Below are 14,399 nucleotides of genomic sequence, written 5' to 3' on the forward strand. Positions count from 1 at the left end.
CTAAGGCATCTGGTGATGAAGCCCAATGCCAATCTGCTTCTAGTCTGCTGAACACAATGATGTGAGACTGAAGGTTAGTATTACAGCTTCTGCAGTATTAACCTACAGAAGCATGTCAGTGAATATGAACCAAACAAAATATATGCAAAAAAAGGTGAAGCAACAGGTTGAGTTCTGCCTTTATAATAAATTGCTTTTTAGAAGGTTGACTGCTTGACACACTATATTAATCGATTACAGGCAGCCTGCAGATGTAGTGTCAGAAAAGTGACTTTTGCATGGTGTGCTTGTTGAATTCCTGAGACTGATCTTTTCTCCAGAGGGCAAAATAGTAACATTTTTTTTTCAGTCCTTCAGAGACTTCCATATCTTCACTTGGTCTGAAGAGAATTACTAGATGCTTGAGACATTAGAGTCAGTCTGGCTTGTTATTTTTTTCAACTGAAAGTGACTTTACCATTTGGCAAAAGAAAGGCTGAGGGGTTGTACATTTTTATGCTGCTTCTGCAATATGAATAATAAACAAAAGTGTACAAAATATGATAAATATCCCGTTGCTATAACTGGGTTATGCCCTTTAGTTATGTAACAAAAATAGAAACATGCCACAGATATTTGTTGACTGTTTCAACATGCTATTCCTACAGTATGGATGTTTTGTCAGAAACTGCAATTTCCTTCAGTTTACGAAATTCTTCTAGTAGAGCTTGCTGAAAGATTTCTGCATTGACTGTAGATATTTTAACCCACCTAGGAAACAGAAACATTGGCACTGAAAAGTTGATTAGAGACAATTTTCACAGCAAAGTTCAGGTTTTGTCTCCATAAAAAAAAAGCATTGGCAGTTAAAATTAAATTTCTTGTAGCTCAGTAAGTAATCTCTGTTGCCTCTTGGTGGTTTAAGACTTATTGGCTTGTGAATTCACAGTTGGAAAACCACTGAAGAAAACAAATGAGTCCTGAATGTGCAGGATGCCAACATGCTACCAACTCTGACACACTGCGAGTTGTTTCATTGTTTTCAAGGCATCCAGCTTCCTACTCTGTTTTTCTGCTGGAATGGTTTCATCCTGCATGTCTTCCTTCCTAGGAGTGGTGGGGTAGTGTCAGCTCATGCCAGCTCTGTGTGTTACTGCTTCAGGCAGAAAGGAGAACTACGGGGACAGGAAGATCATTCACACTCTGGGCTTTTTACCCCATGCATGGGGACTGGGACCTTGATGCCATGAGGGAATGAGAGACGAAAAAGTTCTTCAGGAACAGGGCAGGGAGAGAGCAGAAGGCATGAGGGGATGCTCAGCTGCAGAGCTGCGTGGTCTGGGGTGGGGATTGGCCCCTATGATCCCGCAACAGGCGGAATGTGTCAGTGTCTCCCACTGATAGCACAAGAGCGCTTACATTTCACCCGACTAATCCAAGGACGTACTTGCCATCCCCACCCACAGCCTGGCCCCATCCAGCCATCTGGTCCTGCATGATTTCTTCTGCAGGCAGGGGAATGCCATGGGAACGCCAGTGCTGGGATGCTCACACGCAGACACACACTCGCGCACACATACGCCTCCAGCCTTCTGCTTCCAGTGCTCCCTTGCATGCTCTTTCTTTTGTCAGTTCTACTTTCTTCCTCCAGCCGTGCTAAGGATTTAGAAAAAGCTCCTGGGCCCTCTGTGCTATAAAATTAGGTCTCTACAGGTGCCAGGAGAATTCTGTGCCTTGGCATACAAACAGCTTCATCTCCAGTTAGCAGATAAACTGAATTTCCTCTTGAAGTTAAAGCACTCTCCAGCTTCTCTTGCCTGGGATCCACTTCCCCTTAAGGCCGTAGAATGCAGCACAGAACCACTCAAAAGAGTGTTAGAGAAATCCACTGCGGACACTTGAGAAATCCTGTGACAGCACTGTGAGGCAGATAAGCAGAGGCGGGGGGAGAGGAGAGAAAAAAGGAATAGCTTTCGGAGACTGCTTGGCAGCAAAGTCAGCGCTTGAAATATCTGTGGGGAGTTTGAAAGCATTTCCTAACATCAAAAATGTGAAGAAGAAAAAGAAATTTTGATCAATGACTTATTGCCCTTGATCTAAGCAAAAGAATCCTAGCCAGTCAGAAATAACAGAAATCTGTTTTATTGTAAAGCTTAAGTTTTCTATGTTTTGACAGCTGGGGCTCATGCTTTTGGCTGGGTAATTTGCCAGCTTTAAAATATTCATCACTGAGTTGCCAGGTTTTTGTCCTTTCAAATTGAGCTCTAATGATGAAGGAGAAGGTGCTGGAGAGATTTTAAGCATGAATTTTCTGCCCTAAAACAGAACTTTGTGGCCTGAGTTCACATGACCAGAAAAAGAGGTTTCTGCTCCCTGGCCAAGTTTCTGGTGAATCACTTGCTGGTCACTGAGCCAAGATTCACTTTCTGGAGCATGGGAAGCAGTGGCTCATTTGTGATGAAGACAGTCCCCTTGCCTTTATTGAGAGGAAATGGATTAACAGTATGTATTCTGTGCACAGATCTTGAAAGAACTGAACTAAAACATTCCAGACTAAAGCATCCTTACCAAGAAACAAACTGGAACATGTTACACTGAAAATTCATAGCTGATTCTGAAAATGATCTGTGAAATGCTGGTGTTGGTGGCTCTTGGATCAACTCAGATGTCTTACAGAGTACTCAGGAAAAATAGTGTCACAGAAGTTTTTGTTTTTTGATGCAAACCTTTAGATTGCTATTCCAATGTTGCTCCCTTTTAATGCATCCTACACTTATTCCAAGAATTCAAGTCAGGCTCTTCTGATCTTGTGCAATTTTTTTATTGCTATGTCTTGCACTGCTTTCATTTCATCACTCAGTTGTTATCATTACATTTCACACCTGTACAACTTAGTGGGCTTTCTTAGTTGAACATAAGGGAAACATTTTTCTCAAATTGAAAAATGTTAAATAATTTCATATCTGCTAAGAAGACTACATTCCTTTTCCAGAAACTTGGGGTCAGCCTTATAGACTTGGTATCTGGAAAACCGGCTTGCATCAACTTTGTCCTTAGTTTCCTCTACTTGTCACAGGTGACCGCTATTTTTGTCACATCATTTTATATCTACAAAGTCCTTGCAAGTCCTCAACACTTCACTTTTGAGACTGATCTTTCATTTTCTGGATAAGGAATTAAAATGTCTTTGGGGATATGAAATGATAACAAATCCCTTTCAGTCAGGGACAAGCCAATATGAGCAGAAGTTGCAATGCAGAGACTAAGAGTAAATAAAAACTGAAAGTGCATAACAGTGTAGGATCTGGTTCTTCAGGCAGTTTCAGGTGACCATCTGATAGCTTAATTGGACAGCTAATGTGAACTAAGGTCAAAGAGCATCTCAAGAGTTTATGAACCCAAATTTCTAAAGGCCCTTTCATCTAGTCTCCAAAGCTTCATAAAGCCAGAGTGGGCAACTAAGGGTGCATGCAGGAGGCCTGCCCTGAGGGATGCTGCCAGGTAGGACTGGGCACTGGGCTGCAATTTAGGAGAAGGATGAAAAAGGCACTGACAGGAAGGGGGAGTGGTGGAGAGGGAAGTCTCTCTGGTCATGTCTATTCTGGCATAAAAGACAAGGTCAGGATTTAGCAACAAAGCTATGTCTGCATCCATTAACCTTTGTGGGTTGGCTTACATCAGCTTCCTGCTCTACTCTGCACTGGTGCAGCCTCACCTGAAGTCCTGTGTGCAGTTTTGGGCCCACAATATAGAAACATATAAAGCTATTAGAGAAACATATAAAGCTTTTAGAGAGAATACCATGAGGATGGTAAAGAGCCTTGAGGGGAAGTCATGTGAGGAGCTTCAGAGGTAACTTATTTCATCCTGGAAAATGAGGAGACCTCACAGCAATTTACAACCTCCTCATAAGGAGCAGTGCAGGGGTAGGTACTAACTTCTTCTCTCTGGTGCCCAGTGACAGGACCTGAGGCAATAGGCTGAAGTTGTGCCAGGAGAGGTGTAGGTTGGACATCAGGAAAAGTTTCTTCACTCAGAGAGTGGCTGGGCACTGGAACAGGCTCCCCAGGGAAGCAGTCACAGAACCAGCATGACAGAGTTCAAGAAGCATTTGGACAATGCTCCCGAGCATGTGGTGTGCATCTTGGGGCTGTCCTGTGCAGGGCCAGGAGCTGAACTTGATGATCCTTGTGGGTCCCTTCCAACTCAGGATATTTTATGATTCTGTGAACTAACACTCTCCCAGGACAACACAGGAGTGTAGTTTGTGCCACACCACTTACCAGGACTGTTCTTGGTGAGCAGTCTGGATGTAGCCATCCTATTTTGGGCAGAAAAAAAGCTTAGAAGCAAGGATACAAGTCAGGCAGGGACATTTGCAGGGCCAGAAAATAGGCCTTGGCTTGTTCTGTTTTGCAATGTAGTTCTCACACCAGCATCATGCCAAACATACTGTATCATTTGAGGAATGCATTTATTTTGAGCAGGACCGATACTTGAGAAAGTGAGTGACACTGGTGAAAACAGACAGATGTTTACTGATTTAGTCTTCACATGCAAAACTGTTGGTGTGTGTTCAAAGTCATTTTCTGAAGATGTATCTCTTCTTATCTTAACATCAGGAAACAGCGGCCTAGTGTATTTTCCCATTTGTTGTGACTTGTTATCTAGATCCACTATGTATTCCAGGGACCCAGTTCCTAAATTTAAAGCTACAAACAGACTTGTTCTCTCAGCATACTTGTAAGAAATGTTTAATTTTACATTGCCAATTTTCAAATATTTCAATATACTCTGGCTAGGTAAAACAGTAAGGAATTGCTGTAACACAGTGACGAATTAATGACTTGCTCGATAGCACAAGCTCTTATTTTCCTCTCTGTCAGCTCTTGGGCCAGACATTTTGGAAGAGTTTAATCAAAATCCTCATCAAAAGCCAAATGACTGGATTTTAAAGAAAGTTTAATTACAGTGGTCAAACCACCCAGCATGATTTGCTTGATTTGATTAACATAATGAGGAGCTCATTTAATGAGAAATGCATTAATTCATTCAAACAAGTGGTTTTATCAGTAGTATTAAGCATCAACCCAGATTATGTACAGCAGAAACTATTATAGCAAAAATTGAGCAAGGTCAAAGCAGTAGTCATATCATAATTACAAGCTCTTAGCTGTAATCTACCAGTTGAACTGGGTAGTATTCCTGCCCAAAAAAGCAGGATCCCTATTTTAAAAGCCCCCAAACCATACAGTTTTGCTCCAGTTCCACAGCTGAGATCTCATTGTCTTTCTTTCAGATATTCAGAAGATTTGGGAAGTGGGACTGAATTTTTTTACTTTCAGACAGCTACACATGCAGATATTAGTAACAAATGATAAAGAACTCGAAGGACCCCTGCTATCACTCCACACCCCTAAAGGAAATGGATGTTGTCCATTTGCTCTTTGTTTTGCCACTCTCCTGACCCTGTGATATCTCAGGGATGCTCCCATCCCGAACCTGGCATAGAGTAACCCTGGGGAAAAATTAACATTTTATTTCTGGGCAAAGGAAAAAGAAAAAAAAATGCTTCAAGTGGGAAGTATTTGAGCAAAAGAAGAAAGAATCTCCTTCACACTCTCCTCTCTTCCACTGCCTTTAGACACATTTCGCCCTGTATTTCAACTTCCTTGTTCCAAGACCCTTTCCTCTGGGCTTTGCACAGCACCCTTCACCTGGCACTGCTTCTCTGGTGCTCCCTGCTCTATCTCCCAGCAGCTGCCACTGCTCTTCTCTCTCCTTTGCTGCCCTGACCACTGTTACCTCTAACTTCTGCCATGCTCCTTTACTCCTTTACCTTTACTCAGGCCATTTGTCATTCCTGCAGTGTCTGTGCTGCCCTGCGGGAGCTGCCTTTCCTGGTGCCTCCTCCTGTGCCCGTACAGCACTGAAACTTCTCTGATTTTCAAGTGCTCTACTTCTCAGCCTGCTTGGCTGCCAGAGTACTTTCCAAGTACTCTGTTGCACAGTGGACTTCAGCACTGTCTATGGCACAGTTTTTCATCAGCTACTATCAGCAGCTGGTAAAGGAGACCATGCTCAAAACTGTTCCTTAAGGAGACAGGAGGCTGGTCAAGGAGCTGAGATGTGGAGCCCAAGCCCAGTTGCAGATGGGATACTCCAGGATTAGATGCATACCAACAAGTGAAGACTGGCATGGAGGCAGAATTTCACCTCCTGCTTAAGTCAGCAGGAACATGACAGTAAGACACTATTATTAGGGTACCTAAATGAATGTAAGTACCAAGGTTCACCTGCAGCTTTGGAAATTTGGATCAAGATCTTCAAGAAATAAGCTGAAGCAGAGAACTAGAGATGTCAAAAAATAGACCTAAGGATTTATTTGCTATATTAATAGAAAATGAGCAAGAAAATCATTCATGCTGATCTGAAAACCATAATCCTTAGGATTATTTCTGCCTGTTGCCTTTAAGCCACAAGGAAATGAGTAAAAGTTGGAATTGGAGTTCCTTGATTTTAGAGAAATCGTGGGATTTGCCTATATGTGACTGTTGCACACCAACCTGTGATACACCGTCATATAAACATTTGCACAGAGGAAAGCATTAGCAGTGATGACTGCACTGTATCCCGAAGTGAAGTCGATTCCATCTTGGAACAAACAACACAAACAGTATACATGGACTCACTGCAGAACCTGCCCCTTGGTGTCACATTTAGTATCCTGAGTGGAATCAACATGGGAAATCATAAAACATAAGTTTTTAGAAGACCATATCTTAAAACACTTTCCCCCACTATCTCCCAACCCAGCCTTCAAGCAGACAATCAACATTACTAAAGTTATAATCTGAAGAAAATTCCCCAAGGACCAATATATTTCACCATAGTAGAGTGATAAATGCAAAAAATGCAATTTATCTCCACAGCCCTCAAAAGAACCATGAAAAACAATGGATCCTCATCATGTCCATCCCTGAATGCAAACTACTTCTTTTTATGAACTATGCGCCCTCTGTACCATAGTGAACTCACACTGACAATTCCTGCATGAAAGAAAACCATGGTTAATAACAACAAAATGTCTCCTAAACCAGTTATTCTCTGATCATTCAGCCTTTTTCCTCAGTGGTATCCTACAAAAGACACTGGAAAGACTAAGCCAGGATTAAAGTTAACAACTTCATAGGACACCAGAAATTGTTGATTCTAACAGCAATGCTAATTTAATGACACATTACAATTTACATCACACATGAATTGCTAATCTCAGTTTCTCAGGAGATAATTACCTGTGCATTTCTTCCATCCTGTGTTCAATAGAGCTGAAGACCTTATTACCTCTCCTCTTACTAACTTCCCCTCTGCTCCTTTCATCTCAAAATACCTGACTGATTAATATAATGAAACTGAACTCAAAAAAATTGCTTCTGATCTTTGCTTATCTGGCAGCTTGCTAGCTACGTCTCTCCTGTTTTTCCTCCTCGATATTTTCTGATTTTTTCCTATTATGTGTACTGATAACAGATACTGCCTTTCTCCACTGATATTCCCTCTGAGTGTTATGACACTTTCCTATTTACCAAAAAACCTGCCCAAACAGCCCTCACTCTGAAAATATCAAGCCCTGTTACAGATATGATTCCAGTTCTGACTCACAGAGGCCTTTCTGAATAGTTATATGGCTTTCCTTCTGGCATTATCCAAGCTCTCAATTTCTTCAAAGAAATATTTGGGCTTAGCAAAGAGTAAGTCAACTTATCTGGCTGAACATCAGACACTATTTCTAAAAAGAAAGGAATTGCTAATTCAGATTTTTCTAAAATGAAAGTGAACTATAACATGGACAAGATTCAGGAAAATGTTGTTCAGCTGGGGCAGTTATGTATTGCCCAAATGAGTCAGAAATGACAATTTTTACGGTTACTTTTCTCTGATACTTCCCAGATAGTGAACTGGTCTTTGGCAACACCCATTGCAATGATGTTGTATATTATTTCCTTCTCCCCTTCATGCATGGAGATCAAAAACCTCTTAACTTTACTTCTCTGCATCCCAATTCAGTAACTTTAGGCTGTAATAACTTGGGAAAGGTTAACCAGTATTTCAGGACTGTGCTCGATATAATTTTGTCTACAGACTTTCCGTGTGCAGTATCACATGAATTAAAATATATGGACCTATCACTTAATGTGTTTTAGGAAGTAATAAATAAGCCAGTACACAATGCTCTGAGGCAATGTGCAGCTCTACCACCTCCTGCCAAATGCTGTTCCCTTCCTTGGACTTGCAGAAGTAGCAGGTGTGGTTCTGTTTCCACCGCATGCAGACCTTGACGCACACCTGAGAGCTGTTCTTTGTAAGCACATACCTAAATGTCACATCCAGGGCAGAATTTCCACACCCTTCTTCTTTCAACAAAATGCATTCAGAGAAAATTCAAGACAGGATTAAGGAAAGCATTTTAAAACTCATACTCCTCATTTTGTGCAACTAGTGGTTATCTGTGGCCCAGAGGACACATGAGACCGGCCACCTCAGTGTTACCATGTACAAAGAAATTGTTTACTCCATATGTGTCTGTCACCATGGAAAAGCTCAGGGAACATATGGAAAGGATTTTTTTCAGGTTCAAAGGAAAAGCAGGCCCCCACATCTCTTCCTCCTACTCAGATACAAACCAGGATCTTGCTCTGCTAGCCAGTACAGAGATAATCTTCAGCACTGATGTATAGGAACTGCTGACACAATGTAAACATTTGGGAAAAGCAAAATATTTGCCAAGAACCTAAAAGGCTGGGTGCTTATAGCAGCTCTCCTCCTTAAAGCTGGCTTTCCTTATCAAGGTGTACCAGGGAGCACACGTACCCAGCTATCGGTCCCACTGCTGGCTCCCCAGAGATTAACCCTACAGTACACTGTACCTACATCCCATCGAGCAGTATCCCATTGCCCTCTTCTCCTTTGGCTGTGCCACTGCCATCAGAGTTTCTTGAAGAAATTGAGATGTTTCTGGAAGAGCAAAACAGCTCCTATGACTCAGGAGCCAATGTTTTACTGTGCCTGAGGCACCTGCTGTGTGGCTGGTGCCACCATCAGCCTCTGATGTAGGGAGGCAGACGGATTCTGACTTGGTCATACGGCTCTGACAGCCAAGAGCCCGCTACACCTCTCTGCACCACTGCAAGTTTGCAGATTTCGGGGCTGATCATTGGCAGAAACATACAAATTCAGCTCATCCAGCCTTGTTTCCCATCCCTGAGCAGGTAACACGAGGGCAGTGTTGAGTATGGTGGTGGGAGGAAAGACGAAGTGCGCAAATAGTGTGAGATGACGATGCCCAAGCTGTCTGGCGATGGAACCCAGCTTTCACAGGGTGCCTCCTCAACAGCCCTGTGGGAGGGCACCGCGGCAGCAGCACGAGGCACACAGAGGCACACAGAGGCCCGGCGGCCCTTACCTTCTCGTTCTTCCTCTCCTCGGCTTTGCCGGCAGGCCCGGGCGCGGCGGGGCCGCCCAGGGTTCCGCTGCCCACGTCCCCGTTGAGGTGCGCGGCGCTGACGTTGGGCGGGGTGATGGCGGCGGCGGCGGAGGTGAGCGGGATGAGGGGCCGGGCCCCCGGGGCGGGCGGCTGGTGGCCGTGCTGCGGGGACACGGCGGGGTGAGGCCGAATGGCCGCGGCGGGCAGGCGGGAGGGCGAGCTGGGCGTCCGCAGAGGCGACACCGTGGCCGTGGGTCGCTCCGGGGCCGGCACTGCCGGGTGCGCTGCGGGAGGAGCAGAGAGCACGGTTACATTGCTCTCGCACTGCCCCGATGGGCCCTTCATGGCCCTGGCTCACTTGGGCAGAGCACGGTGGCAACAACACCGTGGGTTTGATCCCCTTAGGGACCATTCGCTTGAAGGGCTGGTGTCGATGATCCTTGTGGGTCCCTTCCAACTCAGAATGTTCTGTGATTCTGTCTGTGAAGGTGCCAAGGGCCCGATGGGGATATAAGCTCTGAGCCTTTGCCCAGGATGTATCACCCTGCAAGTGTTTTTGGCTAATTCCCCTCCTGGCTGCAAAGCCCTGCCCGAAATCACCAAAATTGGCTTGTTTGCCCCAGTGATGCCACTGGGGAATGACAATCACTATCCCTTCCCGTGCCTGGAAATAAATACCTAACTTGCTGCCTTTTAAAAATACATTATGTCGTTCCAGCTGAGCTGTTTTCTGCACCCCCAGGCCCTCCTTCTAAGGTGATCAGATCTGGAGCAATGCAGCACGGGACCTAAGGGGTTAGCCCAGATAATCAACGCTGACCCTGCAGACAGCAATTACAAAAGGAGGTGTCTTGTTTCAGCCCCAACAAAATGATCAACATCACATCACTATGCTGCAGAGGATAAATTAAGCAGAAATTCACCGGAGGATTTCTGAGCTCAGCCTCCTCTCTGCCAGCAAAGTCCCTAAGGGACTATGCAGTGCCTTTTAGTCTGGTTGCTCCTGCTAAGCAAATCCTGCCTACAAGCAGTGGGAACCAGAAATTAGAGCTCGCCCATTTAAGGGTGACTGTGACACACTGATGAGGTCAGCTCCCCAGGGATTCCAGAGTGTGTTGTATGCTTCACGATGCAAAAAATGTGACAAAGCTCTGGGTCCGTTTCCACAATGATGTTGTCTATGACTCCCAGCTTGGTTGATTGCTTAGGTGTTACCTAAATACAGCTCCACTTCAAGTATGTGCAGCCTAAAAGCCGAGTCCATACTCAGATGTTCCCTCACATAAATGATTCAATAATAGGACTGGCTGGAAAGTGCCCATTGCATAAATGATTTCAAGGTTTCATAATCTTGTTTAGTTCTGTCTCAGTGCAAAATTTGAACTTCTGAACATTTTTCAGAGCACAACATCCTCACTCACCCCATAATAGACTCTATTTTGGTCAGGTTATTCACCTGGGATGTGAAAACATGGAATGTAATCATTGCACTGTTCTCTTATGTGGAGAACAGTTCTGGAAAGCCATCAGTTCCCTTTACATGAGCCAGTACAGCTTCATGGTTGGTATTGGTTGAACTATATTCATTCCTGACAAAAAAATCTTTGAGTCCAGCAAATCAGCTTTTCTTTGACCAAGTGGCATTTTACTGGAAAATTTCTGACTGACTTTGACCTGTCATTTTCTGACAAATTCATCTGGAGGACAAACTTTTATGCAGTTGGAGTTCACTCAATCTGTAACTAAACAACAATGCTAGAACAACTCAAACCACTAGTTTCTATTCCTATGGTTATCAGTGGCACCCATTGCAGGGATTAGATTGATAGTGCCATTAATCATGCTCACTACACCAGCTGAGCACTCCTGCCAGGAGGGGATTTCATCTCCCAGCCTTCTGCCCTATTATCTGATGTGATACTAAACATGATGGGCCAGTCATCATCAGATTAGCACCTCCAAAGTTTATATGATTCTCCCCTACAGAAGCTCCTCTATAACGTCTTTTTTTACTAATGTTTATAGCAAATCAGCTACACTGTTTTTAGCTAGTCTGTAACTTGACATCACTTTACCATGTAGAATGAGGAAAGCCCTAAAAGTTGTTATTACAGATGCCTTCAAGACTATTTTTACTATAAGTTATCATCATCCCCTCCCAGGACTACTAAGAACATGCTCTGAAAGTGCAATTCACTTCCAGAAAGCCAGGCAAGGTATTCACTAGTTATCTGGAAATGATTCCCTCCTGATTTTCCCATTTGGAACCTGAGTGATGAGCAATTTTCCTATGAGAAATCTATTTTTTTTTGGATGGTTAAACTTGTAGGATCTAGGTTTTGAACTACTGTTTGTAGGGAGCAATGACTTTCCTAAATTTAGAGAGAAAGCACATTAATGGAATTTCTCTGCATGTACCTGGATGCAGAACACTGATTTGATAATAATATTAGGTACATCGCCTCTTCCATGTAAGACTTGGTGTTTCCAGACACAAAGGAAACATAAAACATAAAAAACAGTAAAAGAAATGGCCTGTGAAAAATCAACTCTGAGCAGAGTTCTCACATTTTATTCTGTAGTTTCATCTGCTTACTGTTACAATGTATGCCTTTGCTCTGGAATCTCTGGATCTGGACTGTGCTGCATCAAACATGCTATTAATTAGCAATGCTCACTGAAGGCTATTTTTGTTCTACACCACTCATATTTCGTTTTGGGTGTGTTCCTACATTAGTGGCCTTGTAGAAAATTGATTTGTTACTCATGTATATTGCAAGCCAACAGAAACGTGATTTGAATACTGTGCCAGCTTGCCTCTCTTGAAAAGCTTTTCCAAAAGTCAGTGCCTTGACCTGTCCTGCACGGGCTCTGGTCCACAGCATGCTGGTGAGGACAGCTATTATGGAGATAATTACTGATAATCATGAAAACTTCCTTTATTTATCCTGGCAAAGATTTTTTTAATTAAAACAACAATCTCGTGAACCTTCTGGAAAGGTTGGAAACCTTCTGGAAAGGTTGGAAAACTCTCTGCTTGGGAGGTTTTGGAACAGCTCTGTGGTCCCTGGATCACCCTGCCTGCCAATGCTTTGGCACTTCAGAGATGTCAGTGACCTAGAGAAGCAATCTTGAATCAGGGAAGCTGCTGGAGGTGTGGAAAGAAGGTGTGGGGCATGCCAGGCCTGTGGGGCAGAGCAATCTGTCACCTTGGTTTCAGGGGAGTCATCTGCCTGGTGACGTGGGCACAGGGGGCACCAGGAGCACCTGAACACTTGCTGAGCGCTGCACCCGAAAGGGGACATTTTTGCCTTTGTGCTATGGGAGCCAGAGACCTTTTGGAAGGGTGTGACTTGAGAGGAAAATTCTTCAGCATTTTCTACAGCAGAGAAAAAGAGAATAAATGGATTATTCCCAGTGTGACATGGATGCTTGTCACACAGCCCTGCACTGTTTGTTGAGCAGAGGAGTCTCCACTGTTCGAGACTGAGATTCTCAAGTATTTGATTACATTTTCTTCCCTTTGGTCTGGACTGTGGAGGAGGTGAGATTAGATGGCCATCATCATGCCTTCTGGCTTCAAAAGGTATGAATTCATGACTCACTCTGCAGGGTATTTCTCATTTGTGTTTGCTCTGTTTTGTATCTAAGACCTCAGTTTTGAGCAGTCACAGTTGTTACTGATCTTTGTAAATACAATGGCTCACATCCCTATAAAATATCAGAAACAAAATGTTTTAAATTTTGCTGCATAAAGTTCCACCACAGGATTTGCTTTTACTTCATTCAACATCAGAAGCTGTTTAACATCAGGGAAAGGGGAATAAATTGTACTCTAGAAAATTGTGCTGTACATCAGAAAGGGAACCTAGAAAGAACAGAGGCCCCCTGGTGCAAGAAGCTCTTATTCTCACTTCAAAAAGGTGGCAGCAGATTTCAGATCTTTTGCTTTACCACTAACACAGGGTCCCATTCTGCCTAATAAATACCTTTCATCCCTGAAGCCCAATGAAATGCTTCTTAATTTCAAGGCATGTATTACTTGCACTGCTATAAGGGCAGTATTTTTTATCAGCAAGCCGACCGGACTCAGAACTGTTATTCTCCTTGGTATACAGAGTGCTTGCATTCACTCAGATAAATTGTATAAATATTTGTAAACACTACAATCTATTTCAGCTGTAGCAACAGAACAATCTGATAAACACAACGTGGTTCCCAGAGATCAATAGAAACCCATAAATATTACAAGCAAAGCAAACATACTCTATCACCAATGCACCAATTCCACCCTGCCTGGGCTAAAGCGAGGAGGAAAGCGGTGGGGATGGGCACATTCTGGGGATGGCAATGGAGGGGTACCCCAGCAGTGGTGCCAGGCAGGAGGCAGGGTGAGCACTTACCCATCTGCATGGCGCTGCGGGGCTGGCTGCCCGCCGGCTGGGCCGAGTACCGCAGGCAGGTGCTGAGCTGCGGAGAGGCCGCCGGCAGCTGCCCGTGCGTCGGGGGCGCGGTGATGGGAACAACCGGCCTGGCAGCCGTGCTGGCGTTGCTGTGACCCCCCACAATGGGGTGGATGGCTCCTGGGGCTACTTTTGTGGTTGGAGGTCCTACAGCTCCGCTGTTCCTGGCCTGCCCAGCTCCCACTGGCACCCTGCATGGAGACAGACAAGTGCACAGTGTAAGCATGCTGCAGAGACCCCAGTACCCCACCACAGTGCTGATAAGTACCCCCAGTTACTTGGGGGGTTTAACATAATACCCTATCAGTTGTTAAAGTAAACTGAGGTATTGATATCTTGGGATCTTTTGGTGGTTGCCGTGACCCCGAGAAATGTTAAAAGTCACTTGCCAGCCTGAACACTTGAAGAATGAATCAGAGCTCTTCAGTTCTTGGTCTCAAGGTTGTTTATTGCATCTTATCTATAAAAAATTT

At 44.1% G+C, this 14,399-nt stretch overlaps 1 protein-coding gene across 6 annotated transcripts in view; it reads right to left on the reverse strand.

Moving 5' to 3' along the window:
• The window catches only part of SH3RF3 (SH3 domain containing ring finger 3), a 247,489-nt gene that overhangs the window by 25,734 nt on the left and 207,356 nt on the right, over positions 1-14,399 (reverse strand). For all 6 annotated transcript variants that reach the window (XM_064709856.1, XM_064709902.1, XM_064709893.1 and 3 more), the window contains 2 exons: positions 13,867-14,117; positions 9,443-9,747 (listed from right to left, as the gene is read on the reverse strand). In XM_064709856.1, the coding sequence (XP_064565926.1) occupies positions 9,443-9,747; positions 13,867-14,117 (556 nt within the window). The remainder of the gene's footprint in view (positions 1-9,442; positions 9,748-13,866; positions 14,118-14,399) is intronic.

The sequence above is a fragment of the Zonotrichia leucophrys genome, chromosome 1 (assembly GCF_028769735.1).
Source record: "Zonotrichia leucophrys gambelii isolate GWCS_2022_RI chromosome 1, RI_Zleu_2.0, whole genome shotgun sequence".
Lineage (NCBI taxonomy): Eukaryota > Metazoa > Chordata > Aves > Passeriformes > Passerellidae > Zonotrichia > Zonotrichia leucophrys.